General features: G+C 40.7%; 1 protein-coding gene and 1 pseudogene across 1 annotated transcript; both read left to right on the forward strand.

The window, feature by feature from the left end:
- Positions 1-3,662: 3,662 nt before the first annotated feature.
- Positions 3,663-27,688, forward strand: LOC141638457 (uncharacterized). Its single transcript, XM_074447871.1, has 2 exons — positions 3,663-4,111; positions 26,872-27,688. The coding sequence occupies exons 1-2, from the start codon at positions 3,663-3,665 to the stop codon at positions 27,686-27,688; spliced, it is 1,266 nt and encodes a 421-aa protein (XP_074303972.1).
- Positions 24,538-24,638, forward strand: LOC141638603 (small nucleolar RNA R71; annotated as a pseudogene).
- Positions 27,689-27,802: the final 114 nt, after the last annotated feature.

The raw sequence follows: 27,802 nt of genomic DNA on the forward strand, positions 1-27,802 counted from the left end.
CCACTGAACTTCATGTCCTTCTCGGTCTGTACGAGGAGGGAGTGCAGTTCATGGGGAGTTTTCTTCAAATCATTCATATAGTAATTCGCTCTAAAGAGCGCAAAACCATCGTGGAGTGAATGAAGCATGCGGTCAATGACGATGTTCTCGCTGATCTTACAATCAAGCGTCTCCAGCTTCTCGACATTCTCAATCATGCTGAGAATGTGTGGGCTAACTGGTTGGCCCTTCTGGAGTCTCGCATCAAAGAAGCGAGTAGTATGCTCATAGGTCACGATTCTCGGTGCTTTCGAGAATTCCTTAGTGAGCGTGGTGAAAATCTTGTTTGCACCATGGGCTATGAAGCGTTTCTGCAAATTGGGTTCCATGCAAAAATGAGTACGTTTTTAATCGCACCCGCTTCCATACAGAAATCGTTAAACTTGACGATTTCATTAGCTCTAGCCGTGGGACCTGGGTTTGGCGGGATGGGCTCTATTAGATATTTGAGCTTCCGTCGCCGGCGGCAGCATTCCGTAATGCCGCCTCCCAGTCCGCGAAGTTTGATCCATCATTCTTCAGTCGAGTAGACTGATTCATCTGATTCATGAAGATCCGAAGCCAGGACTCACGGTCCAATGTGGCACTTGGCATTGGGCCGTTAGTTGGACCAGCCATTTCGTTATAGCAGTTTAAAAATTCGTGTTCTACACTGAAAAAGAAAGAAAAACAAAAACGAAATAAGCAACTCATCGAGGTGATTTAAGTCTATTTAAAATGTATTTTAACGTGTAGACTCAAGCACTTGCATAATTGATCTTCCTCAAGAATGATACAAGTGATCCCAAGACTCAATTTCCGTAAATTGATAAGCCAACTGTTTAGCTAATTCTTCCGTAAGAACTCTTGGTCGATAGATTTCTGTAAATCCTATCTATAGTCCACCATGATCACAGGATCGTACGAGTGACCATAGTGTTGAGATAAAATAGGTCAATCGGTTCCAACTTACCCGACGTAGAAGGGGTCATATTATGCCTACCGACGAAGAAGGGACTCATTGGAGTTTGACCTATAAAGACCGTTCTCAATTTTTGTTTATACGAGGAAGATCCCATCAGCTTAATTTTAATTCATTTTAAGTGAACGAATAACTAGCGTCTGCGTGAATGAATTAATTTAGGTGATGGCTTAGCATTGATCGTGTGACATGAGAATGTCAAAGAAAACTAACTCGTGACCTCTATATGTGTCAGTTTTCATGCAATAAATAGGTGGTTTGGTTTTAGGCGGAATATGATGCAAATTATCGTTACGAAAAATAAATAAAAGAATGCAATACGTAAATAAAATTCCTAGTGTGGCCTATCCTAGTAAAAAGAACATAATACAACTTTGGAATCCACCGTTGGACCCGAAAGGCTTGTCTTGATGTTCCATCTTTGACCTTGCAGCGGGAGTGAGCATCCGATCTCCATCTTTGGTCTTCTCAAAATTACAATTAAAATTTACAAAATATAAACCTATTTACATTCTAAATAAAAACTGTAATTACAAATGAAAAATCCCAAAACGGAGATACGAGATCTCAAAATACAACCAAGACCGTGTTCCATCATTACGGTAACACGTTCTACTAAGGCCACACTAAGTTACAACCGTTTGTAAAATAAATAAATACGTAATAAAAGCATTCAAAAGCATTCAAAATTAACGATAAATAAAATGCATCAACTAAAACAAATTTATTCGTGACATAATTCCGTAATTATGTTAAATTTATCCAAACCACCTTTTAATGATTAAAATTTATGTGATAAAACCGCTTCTATCAGTTGAATTTTAATCTATTACAATCCGTTACTTTAAATACGCTTTAAAATAACTCAATGGTACGTGTGTGTGAACCGTTTCACAATCATAGCGAGTGTACAATATCCGTATAAAGTACATATTAAGGCCAAAAGAAAATTTAAAACAAAAAGGATAAATTTTCAAAGCTGCCAGAACAAAAATCCCTCGATCCAGGGACAAAAGTGCTCGATCGAGGAACAAAAGGGCTCGATCGACTGAACTGCTAGTCGATCGAGAGGTATGCTAATCAGAAAGTACTCGATCGACAATACTGGAGGTCGATCGAGGGCTTTATCGGCCAAATCGCTCGATCGAGTACGAGGACTTCTCGATCGAGCAGTGGGGTTTTGAAAGTGGTCGATCGAGTACAGCAAGGACTCGATCGAGTAAAAACAAGACAGAAAAACCTCTCGATCGATTAAAAACAAGCTCGATCGAGAACAAAAGGTTCTAAAAAAAAAACCCTCGTGGAAACAGTTTTGTTGAAACAAAACAAACGCAATTTTGATCAAAACCGCATCAAAACAATTTTACAATCTAACAAAACTTGACATATTGTTATAATCTCCGTATAAAATAACAATGTGCAAAAGAACAAAACGAAAAAAAGATAAATCAACCGTGTAAAAACATGTCACGGTTTCAACAAAAACAAAACAGCCGTGTAATACAAGTGACGGCACGGTATTCGAGACAAAAACAATCGTTTCAAAACGATTTATGAAAAACACAATGAAAAATTTACGTGGCCTCGCTCTGATACCACTTGTAGGGAAATATCCGTATAAGACCCTTTAAATTTAGGACTATAACGTAAATTTAACATGCGATTATCGACATAAAACATAAATACAATAGAGAAACGATAAGAAACAAGAAACAACCTCGGGTCCTTTAAAATGCGGCGTAATGAACAGAAATCAAAGTAGATTTCCTCCTAATCGTTGCACCCAAGACCGTCTGAGACTATGCCCCTTGTGCTAGAAAGTGCTCTCTAATTGACTTGCAATATTGAGAGAGTTTATGTGAGTTTTCTGATGAGAGATCTAGGTTTCAGAGAGAATTCTTCTACAAAACCCTAGTTTTTGTGCAAATGATTATCCTTAGGTCAAAAGGAGAGAGGCTCTCTCCTTTTGTCTTGTTCGGCCAAACCGAGAGCCCAAGGGGAGGGAGTGGGCTTTCACTTCCTCCTTATTCTAACTCGTAGTTCAGCTCGAAATTACTAAAATGTATATGACGGGTTTTCAATTATAAATCGTCATCGGTTATCGGTTATTAACGTATCAACTAGTGACATGACTCAGTCGATATATTAATACATGTCCGACAAAGACAATATTGTATAATTAAATAAATTCAATATACATTAATTAAATATAAATCATTTATATTTAATTTACGAATTAACTGCTTAATTCGCCTTAGCCATTTTTATTTAATCCGTATTAAATAATTATCTCAACATCGCGTTTGACTAATTACTAGTCAATAACTCTGACTAACTGGTTAGTCATATTAGGCATCAACATGACTGTATTTTCATACCGTCACATCTCTCAAACGTATCCTATAGGTGTGACTTTTAGGGACCGTTGATCACCGCCATCAGAATGACAATAACGTCAAACTTATCTAGCAAGCCAACCGTTATTGATAAACGTGGATCAACTGATAATAATACCAAAAAGTATGCCCTTTGATCCTTTTAGAGATTTATAAGTCCTTGCACTAACTGTTAAGGACACCATCCCCAACAGTTCAACCTTGCCTTACTTGGAAAACAAGTATGGCGACTAACCACGGATACGGAAGGGTTGTGGGCTAGGATTATGCGCGCACGCTATTATCCTAATGGTGTTTTCTCGACTGCTAACTTGGGGTATAATCCGAGTTACACTTGGAGAGGCATTATAGAGGCACGGGGTGCTATTGGGGGTCGGCTTCGGAGGAGAATTGGGGATGGGCTCTCAACAGGCATATGGGCAGATGCTTGGATACCGGGGTCTCAATCCGGGCGGGTGCTATCGCCATGTAGTCCTGGACGCGAAAATTTGGTTGTCGCTGATTTGTTAGACGGTAATAGGTGGAGGGAGGACATGTTAGCTGCATTTTTCCTGCCATTTGAAAGGGAAAGGATTCGAAATATACGGCGCAATGCGAATAGGCCAGGGGATGTTTGGTATGGCGTGTATTCGGTGAAATCGGCCTATAGGGTGTTGGCAGGGGAGAAGGATATCTTAGAATGGGGAGGGGCGTCAGATTGGGAGAGGGAGAAATGGTTATGCACTACTACAGATACAAGCAATAACAACGGGTAAAAACCGTTGTTAAAACAAAAAGCGGACATTGTTATAAAGCGGCCGTTGTAACAGGTATTTACAACGGTTAGGTTATTTACTAAAACCGTTGTGGAAATTATTCACAACGGTTAAAAGCCGTTGTTGTTGCGAGTAAGTCGTTGTCGAAAGTTTGACAAAATTTTGGTGGGAAAGATATAACAACGGTTATAATATAAAAAACCGTTGTTGTATCTTTCCCCCAAAATTGTGAAGACTTTTTAACAAGGGTTATATTTAAAAAAACCGTTGTTAAAAGTAATAACAACGGTTATATGTTAAAAAAAACCGTTGTTAAAATTGACTATTAACAACGGTTTTTTGGCATATAACCGTTGTTATTGATGTTTATTATTTTATTTTTTAAAAATTTACAAAATTAGTGCATTAAAAATCCTGTATCAACAACAACAGCAGTATCAACATACAACAAAAGCTCACTTTAAGTTGATTAACCCAAAATTAAACACCTGCAAAGTTTTATGCACTAGCACAACGATTTTCTCAAAATATTAATACCACAATTCAAACATCCATTTACATCCGAGAGTTACGACTCCACTACTACGCATGCACATTTTGGTGAACAAAATATTCAACAATACAACTCCAACAAACTTACATCAATCTCGCATCACATCCAACATAACAATAACATCTTAGTGAATAGACTATTCAATATTACGTATTCCCCAGATAGTTGGTAATCCTACACCTCATTAACATCCCTCATCTCCTCAATTGACACTCTCAAATTTAAATATGCAATGATACATTTAAGTTAAGATGATGGAAATAAAAAAGGAAAACCTACGTAGATATGAGAAGTGGATGGAAGCAATAAGTTGAGGAAAAACAAAGAAGGAAGATACCTGAGGAAAATATATGAAAATCACCAAAAGTCTAACCTACAAACAGCATAAAATGAATGTTTACTAGCAAAAATCAAGGAATAAAAGCAGAAATTAAAAATGAAGGAGAAATCAAAAAGAAGAAAGTGAGGTAGCACAACATAGAAATTTCACAAGTTTAGCCAAAAATGAGCATATATTGCATCTTTAGCCATAAAACTAAAAGTCGTGAACCCAAACACTTGAAACTGAAGTAACACAAACAACATTGATCCATCTTAACTTCATAAAATTTGGAAGAAGATTCAAACCATAATGGATATTGTGGGTGGACTAAATTACCGTGTCAAATTAGTTATAGTTGAAAGACTTGTTGATATGCAGCAAGTAAATTAAACAGTTCTATAACATTCCAAAGACAAAATATTCTGAGTCTTGCGAATCCTTAGCAATTAAACACTTTGCACTATATGTAAACTATATATGAACAACATAATTTCTAGTGAAAAAAGTAGTGATAATTACCAAATGAAGTGGCTTTCGTCCTGCTTTGTCAGTCATCAGAGTTGCTCCGGCAGCAGTGATTACTACCTGCAGGATCAATTTCTCTAAAGAAGAGGTCAATTTAAGATGTTAACCTGAATAAGAACATATATTACAATCCCAATGCTAGGTAATACCACTGAAATGGGGAAAATGAAGAGGTCACAAGTTAGTATCTTCGTGAAAAGGAAGGAATACATACCCTTTCACGCACCTCTGAAATTAATCATCTATAATCGAACAATAGTATACAAAGAAGCATCATGTCCACCAAATAATATGTTCATTAAATAAGGAGCCCATATATTGAGCGAGATTACCTGACAAGAAAGACGGTAAAAGACTACAATGTACAAACTTCCACCATGTTTGACCTTCTAAATCAGCTGAGCATATTAGCAATACTATCTCCAAGACTACAACGTAAAAATTTCCAAGTATAAGAATAATGCGAGACGGTAAAAAAGTACAAATATCAAATGAAACCTAAAATTCAACAAGGCACCAGAGATTTTAAAATCAAAATAGGCGAAGCAATTATGGTTAGAAAGAATACATATAGATCTGAATCCCTTCATGGATACTCTGAAATATGAGATCCTTATGAAATCAAACAAAACCCTAAAATTTAATAGGGTAATTGATAGTGTAAAATGAATAATTGATAAAAGGGAGAGTGATGTCGATGGTGAGATAAAGAAGGGTTAGTCAAACAACAGTAAAATGGGAAATATACTAGATGTGCAATTATTAAGATTTTTTGTTGACAAATAAATCGAGTAGGTTAGTATTTCATACCTAACAATCGAAGTAATAAGGCGAAAATCAAACCAAAAAATCAATTTCTTGCTCTCGTATTTTTAAAACCCTAGGTATCTAAAAGTCGATTTTGAGTGATTTTGGTAGTTTTGAAGGTTGGAAAATGGGTTATAAGTATGTAAATTGAGTTAGGGAGAATTTTTCAGTGTTTTGGGGGTGATTTGGTGGGTTTTGAGTGAGTATTGTGTGAGAGGTTTTGTTTTCGAGTGTGAGAGAGATGAAGATGCGAAGGTTGAAGATGAATAAAGAATAGAAAGGGAAAGAAACATAAGGGATCCGGTTTGTCCCACAATGAAAATATTTTGGTGCGAAGGTAATAACAAGGGTTATATGTCGGGTAATAACAAGGGTTATTTTGGTGCGAAGGTAATAACAAGGTAATAACAAATATTTTGTTTTCGAGTGTGAGAGGTTTTGTTTTCGTCTGTCGTGTACCTGTCAAAAATAAACTAACTAAACTAACTATATAGCTAGGGAAGTCAGGTCGATCTCCACAGGGAGGGAAGATATTTGTAGTAGTCCGTCTATTTGGTCACAAATGAGGGGGGTTGTTTGATTTGTTATCTAAACTACGAGTTTTAAAGGAAGGAGAGATAAAGGGCAAGAGCAATGAAGACAGAGAAATAAGATTAAACTATAAGATAGAGAGAGACATGTCAGGATTTCGGTTCACTACGGTAGTCCAGTGATTCAGCTGTAAATGACTCAGACGAATTAATGTAAGACGGATGCTGAAAGGTCCTTTCGGTCCACTTTCTATCCTAAAATACCACTAACTTAACTTTCATTCTCGTCAGGGTAGTCTACTGTTCATAGCAGGCCTATTTAGTCCAATCTTTCGATCTAGGATTAATTTTAGCCAGATTAAAGGTTAACTCAGAAGTGTGCACTCAACTAAGCCGAATAAATACAATTAAATTGCTATGGTGACAGAGTCTTGTAATCAATTCATCTGTTTCATTTACTACTTCATCACATTCCTACCACAGATCCCCTAATCCCAACATGAAAGGGGTTTAGCTACTCATATCACTAATTAAACTAACAGCAGATAAATTCCCAGCAGTAAACATTATGAAATAACAATAAAATTGCATAAAAGAGAAATTAAGGCAGAAGAATAAATGGAGTAAACAAGAAATTAAAGCAACAAAAGATTAATTATTATTAAGAAAAGAGTAGAGGATTACAATCTTGCGAATCCGGCGTAAAGAACAATCGAATCCGAGCAAAATAACCCAAGAAATAAAGTAACAGTGAAGAAGAATGTTTTACGCAGTAAAGTTTTGATAAAGGCTAAGTAGTGAATAAAAACTCCTCCTAATGACCTAACTAAAGCTTGCTTACATAGCAAAGTAATTAAGTTTAGCGAAATAAACATAACACGAGCTGTTCAGAAGCCCATAATAGCAAAACCACTCGATCGAGTAGAAAGTTACTCGATCGAGTAACCCATCTTTCTGCAGCTTAAGGATCGAGTGGAAAACCACTCGATCGACCACCTTGGGACATAGAAACCACTCGATCGAGTGGTGAAACTGCTCGATCGAGTTCTTTGACTTCAATTCAGCTCAAGTCCGCGCCTAAATACCTCGTAATCCGTGCCATGACACTTCCAACGTAGTATCTCACTCTGGAAAAAAATCCCGTCTCCTCTAAATGCATGCAGAAAGGACGAAAAAGAGTACGATTCCACTACTTTCGCGTTCATTTCTACAAAATGGACAAAACGAACCAAAGTAGCCAATTCGGGGCAAAATACTATAAAAACAGTATAAAAATGCATAGAAATACGTGCTGAAATAGACTAAAAAGACTATATAAAAAGCACGTATCAAATCTCCCCAAACCGAACCTTTACTCGTCCTCGAGTAAACTAAAATGCAACTAATGGAACGGAAATGATAACTCAGAGCTAGCTTAACTTGTCTACTTGAACCAATTTAATGCAACAAAAACTAACAGTTAAAGCTAAGCAGTCAATACGCAAACGAATTATAAGCTGTTCAGAAATATAGCCAACTTATCGACCTTGCAAGACCAACAAAATCGGACTCTCTCGTGGTCACTCTTCTCTCATGAAGCAAAGGGTGAATAATATGTAAAAGAGAGAAGAAAAGGCAGTCACTCACCTAACTGCGACCTACATAGCATGCTTGCAACAAAAATGAAAGACAATTCAAGTACTAATGCACACACTCCAACCAATAATGTCCGTCACAGCCGAGGGCTTACAAATAAATTGTTAATAGTGAGGTTCAGGTGAGAAAGGGCAAAACATGTTATGGAAATGTGGAGGTAAAAGCGTCAAGCTAGTTCCTAACAGGACCATAATAAAAACCATCCGAATCTCAACTGACTGAAAAACTAAGTACAAGTGCCCTTCATTTGGCACAAAGCTCACTAAACTCAAACACAAACTCCTCAAAAAATATAGAATAAGAATAGAGGAGTCAGACGGTCACAAACTTCCCTTTTTTTAAACACCGTCTGAAATAACTAACTGAGACAAATCAATGATTTTTTTTTCAAACTTTCTCTTTCTTTTTCTCCTGTTCACGTTCAACTTTTCTTTTCTTTTTTTTCATTTTTTTTCTTCTTTTTCTTTTTCTCACGTTTTCTTTTTTTTTTCTTTTTCAATTCTCTTTTTTTTTTTTTTTTTTTTTTTTTTCTTTTTCCTCCTTCCTTAATTTTCCAACAACTCCCAACAAAGAAAAACGGGCCAAAATGCAGATGAAAACTCATACCCAAAAGATCATACTAACTAGCTTGACTAGGCAGGCTTAATTTGGAATGTAGCTAATGGGTCAAGGAGGCAAATTTGGCTAATGTGGAGCTAAATGAGTGAAAAATATAAGGAAAGAGAAATTTGCAAGCACCGCCCTGCATGTGACACCAACCACAAACCCGAATATGTGCATTTGACGAGAAATTGAATATCATAAAAGTGCAAAAAAAAAAAAGATGAACATGCTATGCAAGGAGTACTACTCTCAATTCCTAATGAACTGGTCATGAATGTCACCAGTTATAAGGCTCTAAAACTCAGAATTTTCAAGTAGTTTGCCAATTTATCAGGTTAAGTCTAAACAGTCAGCTATATTTGAACGAAAACTCATATACTATGCGTATGACAAAGCTAATAACTATCAATAAAGTGCAAGGCTCAAGCAAAAAGACAAGTTATAGTGCATTATCATCACGGAAATCTACCGTTCCGACTCAACCTATATGCAAAAGTAAACGTGAATTTTTTTTATTTTTTTTATTTTCTAATTTTTTTTGGATTTTGATTTTTTTAATGAAAGAAACAACAATGCAAAGCTGAAAATTAAACGTGAATGCAAAAATAAATGCAAATGCAGACTCAAAAGGATGCAATACCCTCCCCAAACCAAAACGGACAACGCCCTCGTTGTCCTCCAGCATACACCAGCAGATATATACGGGGAAATGGGAATATACAACCAAAAGAAAATAAAAACAATAAAAATAAAGGAGACAAAATAAAAGAGTAAGAAATACATACAAAATACGAACTTCCCCAAACCAGCCAGAAAACTGGGGAAGTGAGTAGACAAGTAGCTATTCGTCGTCGTCGTCACTGTCACGGACGTCCTCCACCCTGAACTGAGGGTCTCTCTCCTCCTCTCTCCTCCTCCGCTCCTCAGCTCGAGCTCTCTCCACTGCCACCTCCGGGTCCTCGTCCTCCTCCTCCTCAGACACTGGGTACCCCTCAGGTGGGTACCGGAAGAAGGAAGGGTGTGGCCAACCCTCTGGGATCGGTCGGTGCCGCCGCAAGTGGTACTCGTACAGAGGGTGCAAGGCAAGAGCCAAGTCCCTCTCCATACGAGCGTGACGCTCTGCAACCTCAAGCAACAAACCGTAAACGGCGCCCCCTTGGTCTAAGATCGTGGGCGCCACAAAGGGAGGAGGCGGTACGAAAGTAGCCGGTAGGTCCGGCTGAGTCTGTGTCTGGTCAGTGGGAGTGGGAGTGGGAGTAGGAGTGGTAGTATTAGTGGGAGTAGGGGTCGAAGCGGGAGCAGCCGTGGAAGGCTGAGTGCTCCCTGAAGGTGTAGACCCCTCTCCGGTCTCAAGACGCCGCTTCTTGGCGGCGGGTGCAGCAGGAGGTGGTCGGCGGGGAAGGTGAAGGTCAGGCAGTGGTGGCAGACGGGTGCCCCTAGCAACAGTATGAAGGGGCTCTAGATGGGGGAGAGTCTCACAAGGTAAGTCATCAGACAGGAAGCCGTCAATCTTCCATGTCTGGTAGTCTGGGGTAAGCCAATGCTGAGAAAGCATGGCGTCCAGACTCAGTAGCCTCTCTCCCTGGAGGTACTGCAAGTCACGAGGCCAAACGGGGATGAGGGAACGGGCAAGAATGGTGGCTATGCCATCGCAGGCAATGGTTCCCGTCTCCTTCTTCCCCTGGCTCTGAAGGTACTGGGCGGTCAAGTAGGCTATATTGAGGGTAAAAGGACCCTCGCAGTCGATGTTCAGGTAACCGCCCAGGATGGAGAGCTCGGTGTTTGTGATGTTGTTCGGCTCCTTTCGGCCGAAAATAGTGCTCCCCATCAATCTAAGAAAACAACGGGCAGCGGGGAGGTGGACCTGTTGGAGCTTTCGCTTCTGAAAAGCTGTGTGGGCCAGGGTCCTCCAAAGCTGACGTAAGACCCTCCTAGGGGCGGCAACCGCGCCCGTAGAGGTAAGGCCAAGTAACCTATCAAACTCCCCTAAGGTCATCGGAAAGGTCCGGTTAAACAACCGGAAGGACACTGAAGAACTAGAGGGGTCAGCATCGTGTGCCCCTGAGGAGAAGGTAAAGGAGCTGAGAAACTCGAGGCTCAGCTCCAGAAAAGTGCGGCCGCTCATAGTGATGAGTCCGGCCATCCCTGTGGCACGTAGTAGGTCACAAACCGACTCGTAAATGCCGAGTCTCACAAGTGCCGTTTTCTCTAGAAAACGGGAAGGAACGTGCACACAGCTTAGCAGGTTATAAAATTTCGTACGATGTAAAGCGTTAACAAAATGTACCTGCGGGTAGTCTGGGTGAGAGTCGAGGGAAGTGTCCCCTCGGACTGTGACTGTGCCAGAAGTAGAAGCAGCAGCAGAAGTAGAAGCAGTAGAAGTAGAGGTGGCTGGGGCTGGCGCAGAACGAGACTGTCTACGACCCCGGCCTCTGGAACCCGAAGTAGTAGCCCGTGCAGTGACGGAGTGAGGGACCAGGGCTGCTCTGAAAGCAGCTGCGGCTGCTGGCGAGTCCACCACAGGAGTAAAAGCAGTGGCTGGTGTAGGAGTAGGGGCTGCTATGGCCACCACTGAAGAAGAACTAGCAGCAGTGCTAGCAGTGGTGGTGACCGTAGAGGAAGTGGCAGCCTGAACTGAGCTAGCAGCAGAGCTAGCTGGGGCAAAGACTGTACCTGCAGCTGAAACTAGGAACACTGGGGCTGCAGTAGTCACTAAAGTGGAGACAGTGGCAACAGCAGGGGCCACTGTCTCAGACAGAGACGGACTAGAGGCGGAGCTGGTAGAAGGTAACTGAACTAGACTCCATCCTGTAACAAGGGTAGGGGCATGATAAGATAAATGGCGTCTAAGAGTGGCTTAGACAGAAGGAAAAGCCAGCAGAAAACATCATGTAAATCCCCTACTAGTCGAAAATTTCGACTTACAGCATATAATTCCCAACAATTCCCCAAAAAAATTTCGAATAGCAGCGTGTAAATGGCGATAAGGCGGGCATAACAGTCAACAACAACAGCATGTAAGAAACAACTGAAGTTAATTAGGTCATGAAAGCATATAAAACCCGTCTGACAGTCGAAAAAAAATTCGACTGAAACAGCCCTAATCGTAAAATTTCGCACAAAATTCGAATTGAAGCATGTTAAGCATGGACAGGGGTGTGATAACAGTCTAAAACAGCAGCAATTAAGCAACAAGGAGGCTAATTAGACAAATTACAGCAGCAGAACCAAATTGTTTTCGACTGTCCTGAACCCATATCGCATAAATCGTATAAAATTCTAATTAAGCATGCAACATCAGTGAGGAAGGGAAATTGATCATCAGGCAAGACAAGTGAGGGCAAACAAAGGCAATTAAAGTTGAAAAAATTCGACCAAACCAAATTTCGAACCCTAATTCCAATTTTTCCTCATAAATTTCAAAATGAACGAAATTAAGAAGCATAGAGGATGAAGGAATCACTTACTTGATGATAGAAATCCTACAAAAGCAATTAATCTTCAAATAAACAAGCAAAAGAGGCGATTTTTCGATCGAACAAATCGCAACCCCTAAACCCTTTCGAAAACCGTGAAAACGAGCACAAAACAAGGGAAAATTAAGGGGCTTTGAGAGATTAATTAGCTAGCAACAGATTGTAGGAGGCGGATTTGGTATTTGAGCAATTAAAATGGGGATTGGGGTTGATTTTGATCGCAAATAGGGGTTGAGGGACGAAAAATTAGGGAAGAATGAAATAAGAAACAAAAGAAAGAGTTAAAGGAGAAAAACTCCCTGCGTCCTTCCCATTTTACTCGATCGAGTGGTTTAAAACCACTCGATCGAACACTTTGATGCTTCATCTGCTCGATCGAGTAGAAATCTACTCGATCGAGAAGTCCCCTTTATTGCTTCACTCGATCGATTAAAAGAAGCACTCGATCGACCAATTTTCCACTCGATCGAGTACAAAAAGTACCCGATCGAGCTCTTTTCTCGCGTAAGCTCTTGAATTTCATCAATCCTTCCCTTGGAATGCGTAAAACTTCCCCAAACCTGCATAAAAACACGTGCAAAAATATCCCAACATACCAAATACGCATATAAACAGTCTATAGTCTTAAATCTACGCTAAAATAGTCTATAAACTAATTAACCTAATTAAAAGCAATAAATAAATTCAGCGGAAAATTCCAAAATTATCTATTACAAGGTGTTACACGGGGCATTTCCCCGCTCAATTCCCATTGCAATTCAGTAGCCCCTTGGTGGGCTCCTGACTGGAGGAAGTCGTCTCAGCAACGTTGACTGTCCTCTTCAACTTCCATGAGCTTGAATATTCATTTGAAACAGTAAGAGGGGAGTAGTTCACATCCACATAAGCGCGAACTTTCCTCGTCCTTGCTCCTCTATCACCATCTTTAGCATCCTTATCACCAATTTGATTGACAGTGATTGCACCACACCCTTTGACAGCTCCTTCATTGCTTTCATCTGTGCCTGCAGCAAGGAAAACAGACGAACTTTCCTCCTTTTTGCTCTCAGTCTGAGGCGGAGGTGTGGGGTAATATCCGTATAAGACCCTCTAAATTTAGGACTATAACGTAAATTTAACATGTGAAATATAGTCATAAACGAAATACAATAGAAAACGATAAAGATAAAGAATCAACCTCGGGTCCTATGATGCGCGGCGTAAAGAACAGAAATCAACAGAGATTTCCTCCTAATCGTTGCACCCAAGACCGTCTGAGACTATGCCCTTGTGCTAGAAATGCTCTCTAATTGACTTGCAATATCGAGAGAGCTATTGTGAGGTTTTACCGATGTGAGATCTAGGTTTCAGAGAGAAAATGATCTCCAAAACCCTAGTTTTTCTGTAAATGAAAATGTCTAGGTCAAAAGGAGAGGGAGCCTCTCCTTTTGTTGCCTCGGTCCGCGGGTCATGAGAGGAGGGAGTGGGCTTTCCACTTTCTCCTCATTTAACTCGTGATCCGACTGATCCGACTCGTCTCGCTAAAATGTATATGACGCGGTTTTTATTATAAATCGTCATCGGTTATCGGCTATTAAAACATCAACTAATAACACGGGTTAGTTGAAGTATTAATACATGTCCGACAAAAACGATATTGTATAATTTATTCAATATACATTAATTAAATATAATCGTTTATATTTAATTTACGAATTAACTGTTTAATTCGCCTTAGCCCATATTATTTAATCCGTATTAAATATAATATCTCAACATCACATTTTGACTAATTACTAGTCAAATAACTCGGACTAACTGGTTAGTCAAATTTGGCATCAACATGACTGTATTTTCATACTGTCACATCTCTCAAACGTATCCTATAGGTGTGACTTTTAGGGACCAGTTGATCACCGCCATCTGTATGACAATAACGGCAAACTTATCTAGCAAGCCAACCGTTATTGATAAACGTGGATCAACTGATAATAATACCAAAAGTATGCCCTTTGATCCTTTTAGAGATTTATAAGTCGTTGCACTAACTGTTAAGGACACCAACCCCAACAAGCTCCCACTTGTCCGTACAAGTGTATGTGCAATGACGTTATCCGCACTAACTGGAGGACACAGCTCCAACAAACTCCCACTTGTCCGTACAAGTGTATGTGCGATAACCGATTCTCATATTCATTTAAAAATTTCTCCCACTCAATGTAAAACAATTTGTAGATCCGGATCCGCAAAGGTCGTATTTTACAATCGATCTGTATCTAGAGTGGTTTCCCCGACTAGAGAGTAACTTAACTGATAAAACGAATCCGTATCCGAGCATGGCCATGCATTTCGATTCTGACTCCTCGAGTGGCCCCGAGAAATATCGAGTACTGATAAAGGCTGAATATTTCCTTCAACTCGACTCCTTCCGATCTAAGCACGGCATGAAATGACCCAGAAAAAATCTACTTGGCCCCCTGTTACGGATGACCGTGAGAAAGAAACCAAAGTCACCCAAAATGCCTTAGTCTCAAGAGACAGTCGATAGTCAAAAGAATCGACTCTTAGGATCACCATGGAGGTCCTATCCACGCCAAGGCGCGAATGTTATAAAACATTTAGGACTCCACGTCGATGTCACAATGGTGTCCTACGAGATATCCGTATAACTCGCCTCTGTGATTGGTCAGTCAACGTTTGACTTATGGCTCGTTGAACCCACCATCAACCAACGTCACAAAATAATTGCCGAGTTATCAGCTCATGTGGGCAATCAAGGACTGAAAAGATATAATGTTTGTTCAGTTCACTTTGTGGTGTTCAAAATTGTCGTACAATTCCACATGAAAAACAAAATATATAAATATCAAAACGATGATGTCGTATAGAGTACATAAGGGAATGAATCTAATCCATAACAGAGTACTACAACTTAGGAACACGTTTAATTCCCATGGAATTAACGTGCCCTTCATGCTTATCTTGTCGTAATGGTTTAGTGAGAGGATCTGCTATGTTATCATCTGTAGCAATCTTTTCTATCACTACTTCCTTTTGCTCCACGTAATCTCGGATTAGATGAGCTTTCCGTTGTACATGTCTAGACTTGTTGCTAGACTTTGGCTTCTTAGCTTGGAAGATGGCACCACTATTGTCGCAATAGATGGTGATCGGGTCATTCGAACTAGGCACTACAGATAGTCCATATAAGAATTGACGCATCCATATCGCTTCCTTTGTAGCTTCAGACGCGGCATAGTACTCGGACTCGTCGTAGAATCTCTTGAACAGTGATTTGTTTGGAACTCTTCCACCGATTGCGGCGCCATTAAGAGTAAATACGAATCAGATCGAGATTTCGAGTCATCTCGATCCGTTTGGAAGCTAGCATCTGCGAAACCGGTTGCGCATAGCTTTTGTTCGCCTCCATAAGTCAATGCCCAATCTTTAGTCCTCCGTAGGTACTTAAGAATGTTCTTGACAGCCAGCCAATGTGATTCACCTGGATGTTGTTGGAATCGACTTGTCATACACAATGCATATGCCACGTCCGGACGTGTGCATATCATGGCATACATGATTGATCCTATAGCCGAAGCATAAGGAATCCGTGTCATGCGCTCTTTCTCTTCCGGTGTCTCTGGTGCCTGAGACTTGCTCAGGTGCACCCCTGGAGCCATAGGAAGAAACCCCTTTTTGGAGTTAGTCATGCTGAATCTCTCTAGGACTTTGTCTATGTAAGACTCCTGACTGAGAGATAACATCCGACGTGATCTATCTTGATAGATACGGATGCCCAAAATTCTTTGTGCCTCACCCAGATCTTTCATCTGGAAATGGTTCTTCAACCATACTTTCACCGAAGATAAGAGAGGTATGTCATTCCCAATCAGGAGTATGTCATCGACATACAATATTAGGAAGACAATCTTGCTCCCACTCGACTTGATATAAAGACATGGTTCCTCGACTGATCGAGTGAATCCATTTTCTTTTATCACTTGGTCGAAGCGATGATTCCAACTCCGAGATGCTTGCTTAAGTCCATAAATGGAACGCTTAAGCTTGCACACTTTCTTAGGATGTTCTGGATCGATGAAACCTTCGGGTTGTACCATGTACAACTCTTCCTCCAAAAAGCCGTTTAAGAAGGCGGTTTTCACGTCCATTTGCCAAATTTCATAGTCATGAAAGGCGGCAATCGCTAAGATAATCCGAATGGAACGCAGCATGACTACGGGTGCAAAAATCTCATCGTAGTGCAAACCTGGCACTTGGGTGAAACCTTTAGCAACTAGTCGTGCTTTGTAGATATCTTGTTGACCTTCCACAGAATGCTTTATCTTGTAAAGCCATTTGCATTGAAGGGGACGAACCTTAGCAGGTAAGTCAACAAGATCCCACACGTTGTTCTCATACATAGAGTCCATCTCGGATTGCATGGCCTCAAGCCATAGCTTTGAGTCGGAACTAGTCATGGCACCTTTATAGGTTGCGGGTTCACTACTCGTTAAGAGTAGAACGTCATCTATGTCATGTTCTCGACTATACCAATGTATCGTCCAGGAGGAATAGAGACTCTTCCCGACCTCCTAGGTTCCTCAGGAATATTCACCGCAGCCGGGATTGTAGGAATTGATTCCTCCAATGGTTGCTCGGTATTTGGTTCTGGAACCTCCGACAGGTCGAAGGTTCTATCACTCTTTGCATTCTCGAGAAATTCCTTCTCTAAGAATGTCGCACTAGCCGCAACAAAAACACGTTGTTCGGTTGGCGAATAGAAGTAATGACCTAGTGTTCCTTTAGGATAACCTATAAAGTATGTCTTGACCGATCGCGGGCCGAGCTTATCCTCGTGTCTCCACTTGACATAAGCCTCGCAGCCCCAAACCCGTATAAAGGACAAGTTAGGGACCGTTCCCTTCCATAGTTCATATGGAGTCTTGTCAACAGCTTTAGACGGACTTCGGTTAAGTATTAGAGCGGCTGACATAAGAGCATAACCCCATAATTAATCAGGTAATACCGTGTGACTCATCATGGATCGAACCATATCAAGTAGAGTTCGATTTCTCCGTTCGGACACACCATTCAACTGAGGTGTTCCAGGTGGAGTTAACTGTAGGGCAATCCCACAGTCTTTAAGGTGTTGATCAAACTCGTGAGAAAGATACTCGCCACCACGATCTGAACGTAGTGTTTTAATCTTTCTACCCGGTGAGGTTCGTACCCTGTTCGGTATTCTTTGAATTTCTCAAAGGATTCACTTTTGTGCTTCATTAAGTAGACATAGCCATATCTACTTAAATCGTCCGTGAAAGTGATGAAATACCTAAAGCCTTCTCGTGCGGTGATTGACATAGGTCCACATACATCCATGTGTATGAGCCCTAATAGGTCAGCAGCGCGCATTCCAACACCTTTGAAGGAAATCCGAGTCATCTTACCGATGAGACATGATTCACACGTGCCAAATGATTGAAAATCAAAGGCCGAGATAGCTCCATTCTTTATGAGCTGTTTTACGCGTTTCTCATTAATGTGTCCCATGCGGCAGTGCCATAGATACGTTTGATCTTTGTCACCAACCTTTAACTTTTTATTCATTACGTGTAATATTTTTTGTCGATCTAAAACATAAATTCCATTCATGGAGACTGCCTTGCCGTAAATCATATCGTGTAATGAGAAAATGCAAGAATTATTCTCTATTACAAATGAAAATCTAAGTTTGTCAAGTGCAGAAACAGAAATAATGTTTTTAGAAAGACTGGGTACATAATAGCAGTTATATAAAAATAACTCAAATCCGCTAGGAAGCTGGATCACATATGTTCCCCTCGAGAGCGGACCACTCGTGCTCCATTCCCGACACGCAGTCCACCTCACCCTTTACGAGGGGTTCGATGTTTCGGAGCCCCTGCACATGATTACACAGATGAGAACCACAGCCAGTATCAAGTACCCAAGTTCCGTAACTTGCGTGGTTAATCTCAATCATATGAATAAAAGTAGAAGAAGAAGAAGACATACCAACAGGTTTAACACGACCTGCCTTTAAGTCCTCATGATAAACAGGACATGTACGCCTCCAATGCCCAGTCTTGTGGCAATGATGGCATTCCATGTTTTCATTCTTGCTCTTTGTCGCGCCTGATGAGTTACTCGACTCACCAGGACCACTCTTACCTGAACCCGACTTCTTAAACTTCGCCTTACCTACTGCTAGGTCTCGCTTTAGCTTTGCCCTTACCCTTGCCTTTGTTTGACACAACGAGAACATCCTGTTTCATGCTCCCACTGAACTTCATGTCCTTCTCGGTCTGTACGAGAAGGGAGTGCAGTTCATGGGGAGTTTTCTTCAAATCATTCATATAGTAATTCGCTCTAAAGAGCGCAAAACCATCGTGGAGTGAATGAAGCATGCGGTCGATCACAATGTTCTCGCTGATCTTACAATTAAAGGTCTCCAGCTTCTCGACATTCTCAATCATCTTTGAGAATGTGTGGGCTAACGGTTGGCCCTTCGGAGTCTCGCATCAAAGAAGCGAGTGGTATGCTCATAGGTCACGATTCTCGGTGCTTTCGAGAATTCCTTAGTGAGCGTGGTGAAAATCTTGTTTACACCATGGGCTATGAAGCGTTTCTGCAAATTGGGTTCCATTGCAAAAATGAGCACGTTTTTAATCGCACCCGCTTCCATACAGAAATCGTTAAACTTGGCGATTTCATTAGCTCTAGCCGTGGGACCTGGGTTTGCCGGGATGGGCTCTAATAGATATTTGAGCTTCCCGTCGACCAGCGCGCATTCCGTAATGCCGCCTCCCAATCCGCGTAGTTTGATCCATCATTCTTCAGTCGAGTTGACTGATTCATCTGATTCATGAAGATCCGAAGCCAGGACTCACGGTCCAATGTGGCACTTGGCATTGGGTTGTCAGTAGAACCAGCCATTTGTTATTAGCAGTTTAAAAGTTCGTGATCTACACTGAAAAAGAAAGAAAAACAAGAACGAAATAAGCAACTCATCGAGGTGATTTAAGTCTATTTTAAAATTCATTTTAACGTGTAGACTCTCGCACTTGCATAATTGATCTCCCTCAAGAATGATACAAGTGATCCCAAGACTCAATTTCTGTAAATTGATAAGCCAACTGTTTAGCTAATTCTTCCGTAAGAACTCTTGGTCGATAGATTTCCGTAAATCCTATCTATAGTCCACCATGATCACAGGATCGTACGAGTGACCATAGTGTTGAGATAAAATGGGTCAATCGGTTCCAACTCACCCGACGTAGAAGGGGTCATATTATGCCTACCGACGAAGAAGGGACTCATTGGAGTTTGACCTATAAAGACCGTTCTCAATTTTGGTTTATACGAGGAAGATCCCATCAACTTAATTATAATTCATATTAAGTGAACGAATAACTAGCGTCTGCGTGAATGAATTAATTTAGGTGATGGCTTAGCATAGATCGTGTGACATGAGAATGTCAAAGAAAACTAACTCGTGACCTCTATATGTGTCAGTTTTCATGCAGTAAATAGGTGGTTTGGTTTTTAGGCGGAATATGATGCATATTATCGTTGCGAAAAATAAATAAAAGAATGCAATACGTAAATAAAAATTCCTAGTGTGGCCTATCCTAATAAAAAGAACATAAAACAACTTTGGAATCCACCGTTGGACCCGAGAAGCTTGTCTTGATGTTCCATCTTGATCCATGTAGCGGGAGTGAGCATCCGGTCTCCATCTTTGGTCTTCTCAAAAATTACAATTAAAATTACAAAATATAAACCTATTTACATTCTAATTAAAAACTGTAATTACAAGTGAAAAATCCAAAACGGAGATACGAGATCTCAAAATACAACCAAGACCGTGTTCCATCATTACGGTAACACGTTCTACTAAGGCCACACTAAGTTACAACCGTTTGTAAAATAAATAAATACGTAATATAAAGCATTCACGGCATTCAAATCAACGATAAAAGAAAATGCATCAACTAAAACAAATTCATTCGTGACATAATTCCGTAATTATGTTAAATTTATCCAAACCACCTTTTAATGATTAAAATTCATGTGATAAAACCGATTCTATCAATTTAATTTTAATCTAATACAATCCGTTACTTTAAATACGCTTTAAAATAACTTAATAGTACGTGTGTGAACCGTTTCACAATCATAGCGAGTGTACAATATCCGTATAAAGTACATATTAAGGCCAAAAGAAAATTTAAAACAAAAAGAATAAACTTTCAAAGTTGCCAGAACAAAAATCCCTCGCTCCAGGGACACAAGTGCTCGATCGAGGAACAAAAGGGCTCGATCGACTGAACTGCTAGTCGATCGAGAGGATTGCCAAACAGAAAGTGCTCGATCGACTAAACTGGTGGTCGGTCGAGTACTTTTATTAGCAAAACTGCTCGATCAAGTACGAGGACATCACGATCGAGCAGTCAGGGTTTGAAAAGTGGTCGATCGAGTGCAGCAAGGACTCGATCGAGTAAAAACAAGACAGAAAAACCACTCGATCGATTAAAAACTTGTCGATCGAGTACAAAAGTTTCTGAAAATCAAAACCCTTGTGAAACAGTTTGTCAAAACAAAACTTATTGCAATTTTGATCAAAACCTTGTAAAATTAAATCAACAAATTGCAAAACATTAACATATTGCTATAATTATCGTGTAAAATAACAATATGCAACGGACAAAAACCGTATCAGCCGTGTAAACACAAGACACGGTTTCAAAACCGCAACAGCCAAAAACAAAAAAAATTCTGCCAAGTAATCTCACTTGCTGCCGCACGGATTTTTAGACAAAACAAAAATCGTTTCAAAATCGTTTGATGAAAAATCACAATGAAAATTTACATGGCCTCGCTCTGATACCACTTGTGGGGTAATATCCGTATAAGACCCTCTAAATTTAGGACTATAACGTAAATTTAACATGTGAAATATAGTCATAAACGAAATACAATAGAAAACGATAAAGATAAAGAATCAACCTCGGGTCCTATGATGCGCGGCGTAAAGAACAGAAATCAACAGAGATTTCCTCCTAATCGTTGCACCCAAGACCGTCTGAGACTATGCCCTTGTGCTAGAAATGCTCTCTAATTGACTTGCAATATCGAGAGAGCTATTGTGAGGTTTTACCGATGTGAGATCTAGGTTTCAGAGAGAAAATGATCTCCAAAACCCTAGTTTTTCTGTAAATGAAAATGTCTAGGTCAAAAGGAGAGGGAGCCTCTCCTTTTGTTGCCTCGGTCCGCGGGTCATGAGAGGAGGGAGTGGGCTTTCCACTTTCTCCTCATTTAACTCGTGATCCGACTGATCCGACTCGTCTCGCTAAAATGTATATGACGCGGTTTTTATTATAAATCGTCATCGGTTATCGGCTATTAAAACATCAACTAATAACACGGGTTAGTTGAAGTATTAATACATGTCCGACAAAAACGATATTGTATAATTTATTCAATATACATTAAATATAATCGTTTATATTTAATTTACGAATTAACTGTTTAATTCGCCTTAGCCCATATTATTTAATCCGTATTAAATATAATATCTCAACATCACATTTTGACTAATTACTAGTCAAATAACTCGGACTAACTGGTTAGTCAAATTTGGCATCAACATGACTGTATTTTCATCATTTGTCACATCTCTCAAACGTATCCTATAGGTGTGACTTTTAGGGACCAGTTGATCACCGCCATCTGTATGACAATAACGTCAAACTTATCTAGCAAGCCAACCGTTATTGATAAACGTGGATCAACTGATAAAAATACCAAAAGTATGCCCTTTGATCCTTTTAGAGATTTATAAGTCCTTGCACTAACTGTTAAGGACACCAACCCCAACAGGAGGGGTAACAATTGCAGCACAATACTCCAAATTTTCAACTAGAGTGTCAATAATAGGGTCAATAGAAGAGAGAGCATTGCAAGGTTGAGCTTGCATGGGAGCCCTCCGGGACTTAGACTGATGAAAAATCAGCTCCTCGTCCCCTACTTGAAAGGTCAGAGTCTTTCCCCCGACGTCGATAACTGCACGAGCAGTGGACAAAAATGGTCTCCCTAAAATAATAGGGGTGTGTGCATCTTCGGGGATGTCTAAGACAACGAAATCAACGGGGATAAAGAACCTCCCGATCCTCACAGGTACGTCTTCTACTATACCTAGTGGCCGTGATATACTACGGTCGGCCATCTGGACTGTCATGTTAGTGCAACTCAGCTTTGTCAAACCAAGTCTCTTAGCCAGAGACAGTGGTAAGACACTTACGCTAGCGCCTAAATCGCATAGCGCATTATCAATCAAATAGTTGCCGATATGACACGGAATTGAAAAACTACCCGGGTCCGACTGCTTAGGAGGTAACTTATTTTGAAATAGGGCTGACCCCACCTCAGTCAAAGCTACGGTCTCACTATCACTAATACTCCTCTTACGCGATAAAATTTCTTTCATGAACTTGAGATAAGAGGGTACCTTTGTCGCAACAACTCGGTGAACAAGCCACGAGTGACTTCCAAGCTTTTCAGAAGTTCGACAAATTTGCCGAATTGTTGATTGGCCTTAGTATTCTACAACCGCCTCGGGAAGGGAACCGTGATAGGTATCTCGAGTCCCTTGTTTCTCTCTTCCAATGTATCTTCCGGAGCAAGTTCTGTATCCTTTGGACGCTTCTTACCTCTCGAACGAGGTCTTTCCGGTGATTTATCGCTTAAACGAGCACTAGCAGGCTCTCGAATAAGCTTCCCGTCATCAAAACTACTCGATCGACCAATATACCCATTCGATCGAGTAGAATCTTCAATAATATCACTCGATCGAACGAAATTTTCACTCGATCGAGCAACTCCATTTTGCTCTTCACTCGATCGAGTAGAAAAACTACTCGATCGACCAGTCTGCTCTTCCTGTTCACTCGATCGAGTGGAAAAACCACTTGATCGAGCACTTTCCTGCCCAAATCTGCTCGATCGACCACCTGAAACCAGTCGATCGAGCATTTGCTTTGCCGTGAGCTCACTTTCTTCGACAGAACACTTTTCATCATCAGTTACAGCTCTCCTCGGGTCTGATTTTTGCATTTCCGGTCCCTCATAAGAACGACCGCTTCTCAGATTTATCAAGTTTACCATCTCGTGTGGATTCTTCTCATTTTGAGTCGGTAATTGACCCTGCTTTCTTGAGGATTGATTCATGGCTAGTTGGGCAACTTGAGTTTCAAGTGCCTTTATGGACGTATCTTTCGTTGATCACTCACCAAAGCGCTTTGTAGCTTGCAACATAGACTTAAGCTCACCAATTTCACTCACCCCACCGGAAGAGGATGCACTATGGTTAGGAGGAGTAAAGGAAGGAGGTTTTTGAAAGCCTTGTTGATTCTTATGTGGAGGAACATAAGGCTGCTGGTGGTGCGGAGGAGGAGTAGGATTAAGCACATTTTGACTAGTCCACCTCAATTTGGGATGGACTGCCCCTTGATTATTGTAATAGGAACCTCCTCCTTGCCTATATTGCTGAAAGGCAAGGACTTGTTCCTTCTCTACAAGACAGCCAACAGCAGTGTGGCCATCATTACTCCCACATCTCTCACAAGAAATGGTCTCTCCTCTAGTAAGAACATGGACCGTCTGAGGCTCCCCAGCAGCTTGTAACTCCAACTTGTCAAATCTAGCATTTATGGTCTCCAGCTGAGCCAAAACCTGCTTATCAACTGCATGAACTGTTTTAATCCCATCCCTCGGGTTACCATACTCAGCACTGTGATTAGCCATCTCTTCAATAAGAGACCACTCCTTATCATCATCGGTGTTCTCCTGAAATCTCCCACTAGATGCCGCATCAAGTATGGCTCTTTGGTCGTCATACAACCCATTGTAGAACTGATTAGCTAGAAACCATGGGTCAAAACCATGGTGAGGGATATACCTCACCAACTTCTTGAATCGCGACCATGCCTCATAGAAACTTTCATCGGGAGCTTGTCTGAAACTAGTAATCTTGGCTCTCGGCAGATTGGTGCGTTGTGGAGGGAAGTATCTCTTGTAAAATGCAAGAGCAAGAGACTCCCAATCTGTAACCCTAGTAGTTGTGCGGTTCAAGTCAGTCAGCCACTCCCTGGCTGAATCAGCTAAAGAGAAAGGAAATAGAACTTCCTTAATCTTGTCCTGAGTTACCCCCTTAGTGGCGGGGATAGTAGAACAGTAATCGGTAAAGGTCTCCATGTGCTTCCTCGGATCTTCACCTGCCACACCTCTATAGATATTCCTCTCCACCAGATTGATATAAGAAGGACGGATGTCGAATGTATTCCCATCATCAGTCTGGAGATTGAAACCCTTCGGAATAGAGGATGTTTTAGGCACTGAATGACTGGAAAGCTTAGGCATCTTTACTGTAGAAATTGGACTGTCTTCGAAAAGAGAGTGATGTAGCTCTGGCTCGAAAGTACTCAAGTCTTCCTTTCGTGATTTCCTTTGCAGACGGAGTCTATGCCTGAATAATCTATCTGGCTCTGAATCAGCTGAAACTAATTCAAACCTGTCTGACCTGGGCATAAACAACACTGAAAGAAAATAATAAGAACGGCCTCAAGGAATAAAAATTCCCTGAGACGGATAAAATAAACGGAACGAAAACAAATAGGGCAATTGTCTCCCCGGCAACGGCGCCAAAATTTGACACGTCTGTCGTGTACCTGTCAAAAATAAACTAACTAAACTAACTATATAGCTAGGGAAGTCAGGTCGATCTCCACGGGGAGGCAAGATATTTGTAGTAGTCCGTCTATTTGGTCACAAATGAGGGGGGTTGTTTGATTTGTTATCTAAACTACGAGTTTTAAAGGAAGAAGAGATAAAGGGCAAGAGCAATGAAGACAGAGAAATAAGATTAAACTATCAGATAGAGAGAGACATGTCAGGATTTCGGTTCACTACGGTAGTCCAGTGATTCAGTTGTAAATGACTCAGACGAATTAATGTAAGACGGATGCTGAAAGGTCCTTTCGGTCCACTTTCTATCCTAAAATACCACTAACTTAACTTTCATTCTCGTCAGGGTAGTCTACTATTCATAGCAGGCCTATTTAGTCCAATCTTTCGATCTAGGATTAATTTTAGCCAGATTAAAGGTTAACTCAGAAGTGTGCACTCAACTAAGCCGAATAAATACAATTAAATTTTTATGGTGACAGAGTCTTGTAATCAATTCATCTGTTTCATTTACTACTTCGTCACATTCCTACCGCAGATCCCCTAATCCCAACATGAAAGGGGTTTAGCTACTCATATCACTAATTAAACTAACAGCAGATAAATTTCCAGCAATAAACATTATGAAATAACAATAAAATTGCATAAAAGAGAAATTAGGGCAGAAGAATAAATGGAGTAAACAAGAAATTAAAGCAACAGAAGATTAATTATTATTAAGAAAAGAGTAGAGGATTACAATCTTGCGAATCTGGCGTAAAGAACAATCGAATCCGAGCAAAATAACCCAAGAAATAAAGTAACAGTGAAGAAGAATGTTTTACGCAGTAAAGTTTTGATAAAGGCTAAGTAGTGAATAAAAACTCCTCCTAATGACCTAACTAAAGCTTGCTTAAATAGCAAAGTAATTAAGTTTAGCGAAATAAACATAACACGGGCTGTTCAGAAGCCCATAATAGCAAAACCACTCGATCGAGTGGATTAAAACCACTCGATCGAGCAAATCTTCGACAACATCTACTCGATTGAGTAGAAAGTTACTCGATCGAGTAACCCATCTTTCTGCAGCTTAAGGATCGAGTGGAAAACCACTCGATTGACCACCTTGGGACGTAGAAACCACTCGATCGAGTGGTGAAACTGCTCGATCGTGTTCTTTGACTTCAATTCAGCACAAGTCCGCGCCTAAATACCTCGTAATCCGTGCCATGACACTTCCAACGTAGTATCTCACTCTGGAAAAAAATCCCGTCTCCTCTAAATGCATGCAGAAAGGACGAAAAAGAGTACGATTCCACTACTTTCGCGTTCATTTCTACAAAATGGACAAAACGAACCAAAGTAGCCAATTCGGGGAAAAATACTATAAAAACAGTATAAAAATGCATAGAAATACGTGCTGAAATAGGCTAAAAAGACTATATAAAAAGCACGTATCAGAAGCTTTGGCGACTAGAGCGAATATCGCTTCTCGAGTACGAGGTGAGGTCCTTCTCTATTCTTTATGTACTTTTTCTTATGAAACTAGCATTCATTTGTTTAGAGATTGCCATATTGATAAACGGGTGTGGGAGGGTCTTGGGCTCGATATCGAGGAGGACGAAGGAGGGGGAATTAGGGATTGGGTGGAAGCGAGGTGGAGGGAGTACGGGCTGCGGGAACATGCTAAGTTTATGGTGGGTTGCTGGGCGTTGTGGGAGCATTGGAATAAGGTCATCTTTGACCTGCGAGAGGTGGATCCGCAGGGCGTCAGTAAGCGTGCGTTGGATGTTTTAGATGAGATAGATGGAGGTGGGTTGGCTAACGGGAAAGGGCGAGAAGGAGGAGAAAGTGGGGAGGTCCGGAACAAGAGAGCAGTATGGATGGCGCCATGGGAGGGTTATGTGAAGGTGAATGTCGATGCCGGTGTTAAGGAGGGAGAGGGTGTGAGTTTGGGGGTGGTGTGTAGGGATGGAAGTGGTCGTGTCTTGTGGGGTGTCTCTTGCGTGCAGGAACAAGTGTGGGAGCCACAGGTTGCGGAAGCGGTGGCGGTGTTAGAAGGTGTCAAGGAAGCGTCAAGGAAAGGGCACTCGAGGATAATTATGGAGAGTGACCGCTTACAAGTAATTGAGGTGCTTAAACGGAAGTCGAAAGGGAGAAGTGTGTTGTCGCTAGTTTTGGACGATATTTTATATGCTTGTAGTTCTTTTGATTATGTTGTTTGGTCATATACAAGTCGCGTAAACAATAGTGTAGCCCATGCTTTAGCTCATGTTTGTTCTAGGGTTGTTGGAAGAGTCATGTGGTCGGATGTTCTACCACCGATCGCGAACAATGCTGTTTCTCTTGATTTATCGTTAATATAGTAAAGCCTACGGGTTTTCACCTCAAAAAAAAAAAATAAACAAAAAATGAAAACTTTACAAGAATGTTTTACTTTACCACCAAAATGTGACGGATACAAAGGTAATTTTCGGATT

This window comes from Silene latifolia, unplaced genomic scaffold, assembly GCF_048544455.1.
Source record: "Silene latifolia isolate original U9 population unplaced genomic scaffold, ASM4854445v1 scaffold_20.1, whole genome shotgun sequence".
Lineage (NCBI taxonomy): Eukaryota > Viridiplantae > Streptophyta > Magnoliopsida > Caryophyllales > Caryophyllaceae > Silene > Silene latifolia.

Excerpts from the sequence above, each read along its gene's own strand:
- LOC141638457 (XM_074447871.1), top strand. The coding sequence starts at position 3,663 with ATGCGCGCACGCTATTATCCTAATGGTGTTTTCTCGACTGCTAACTTG. Across the intron at positions 4,112-26,871 it reads GATTGGGAGAGGGAGAAATG|CATTCATTTGTTTAGAGATT; the intron begins GTTATGCACTAC and ends TTATGAAACTAG.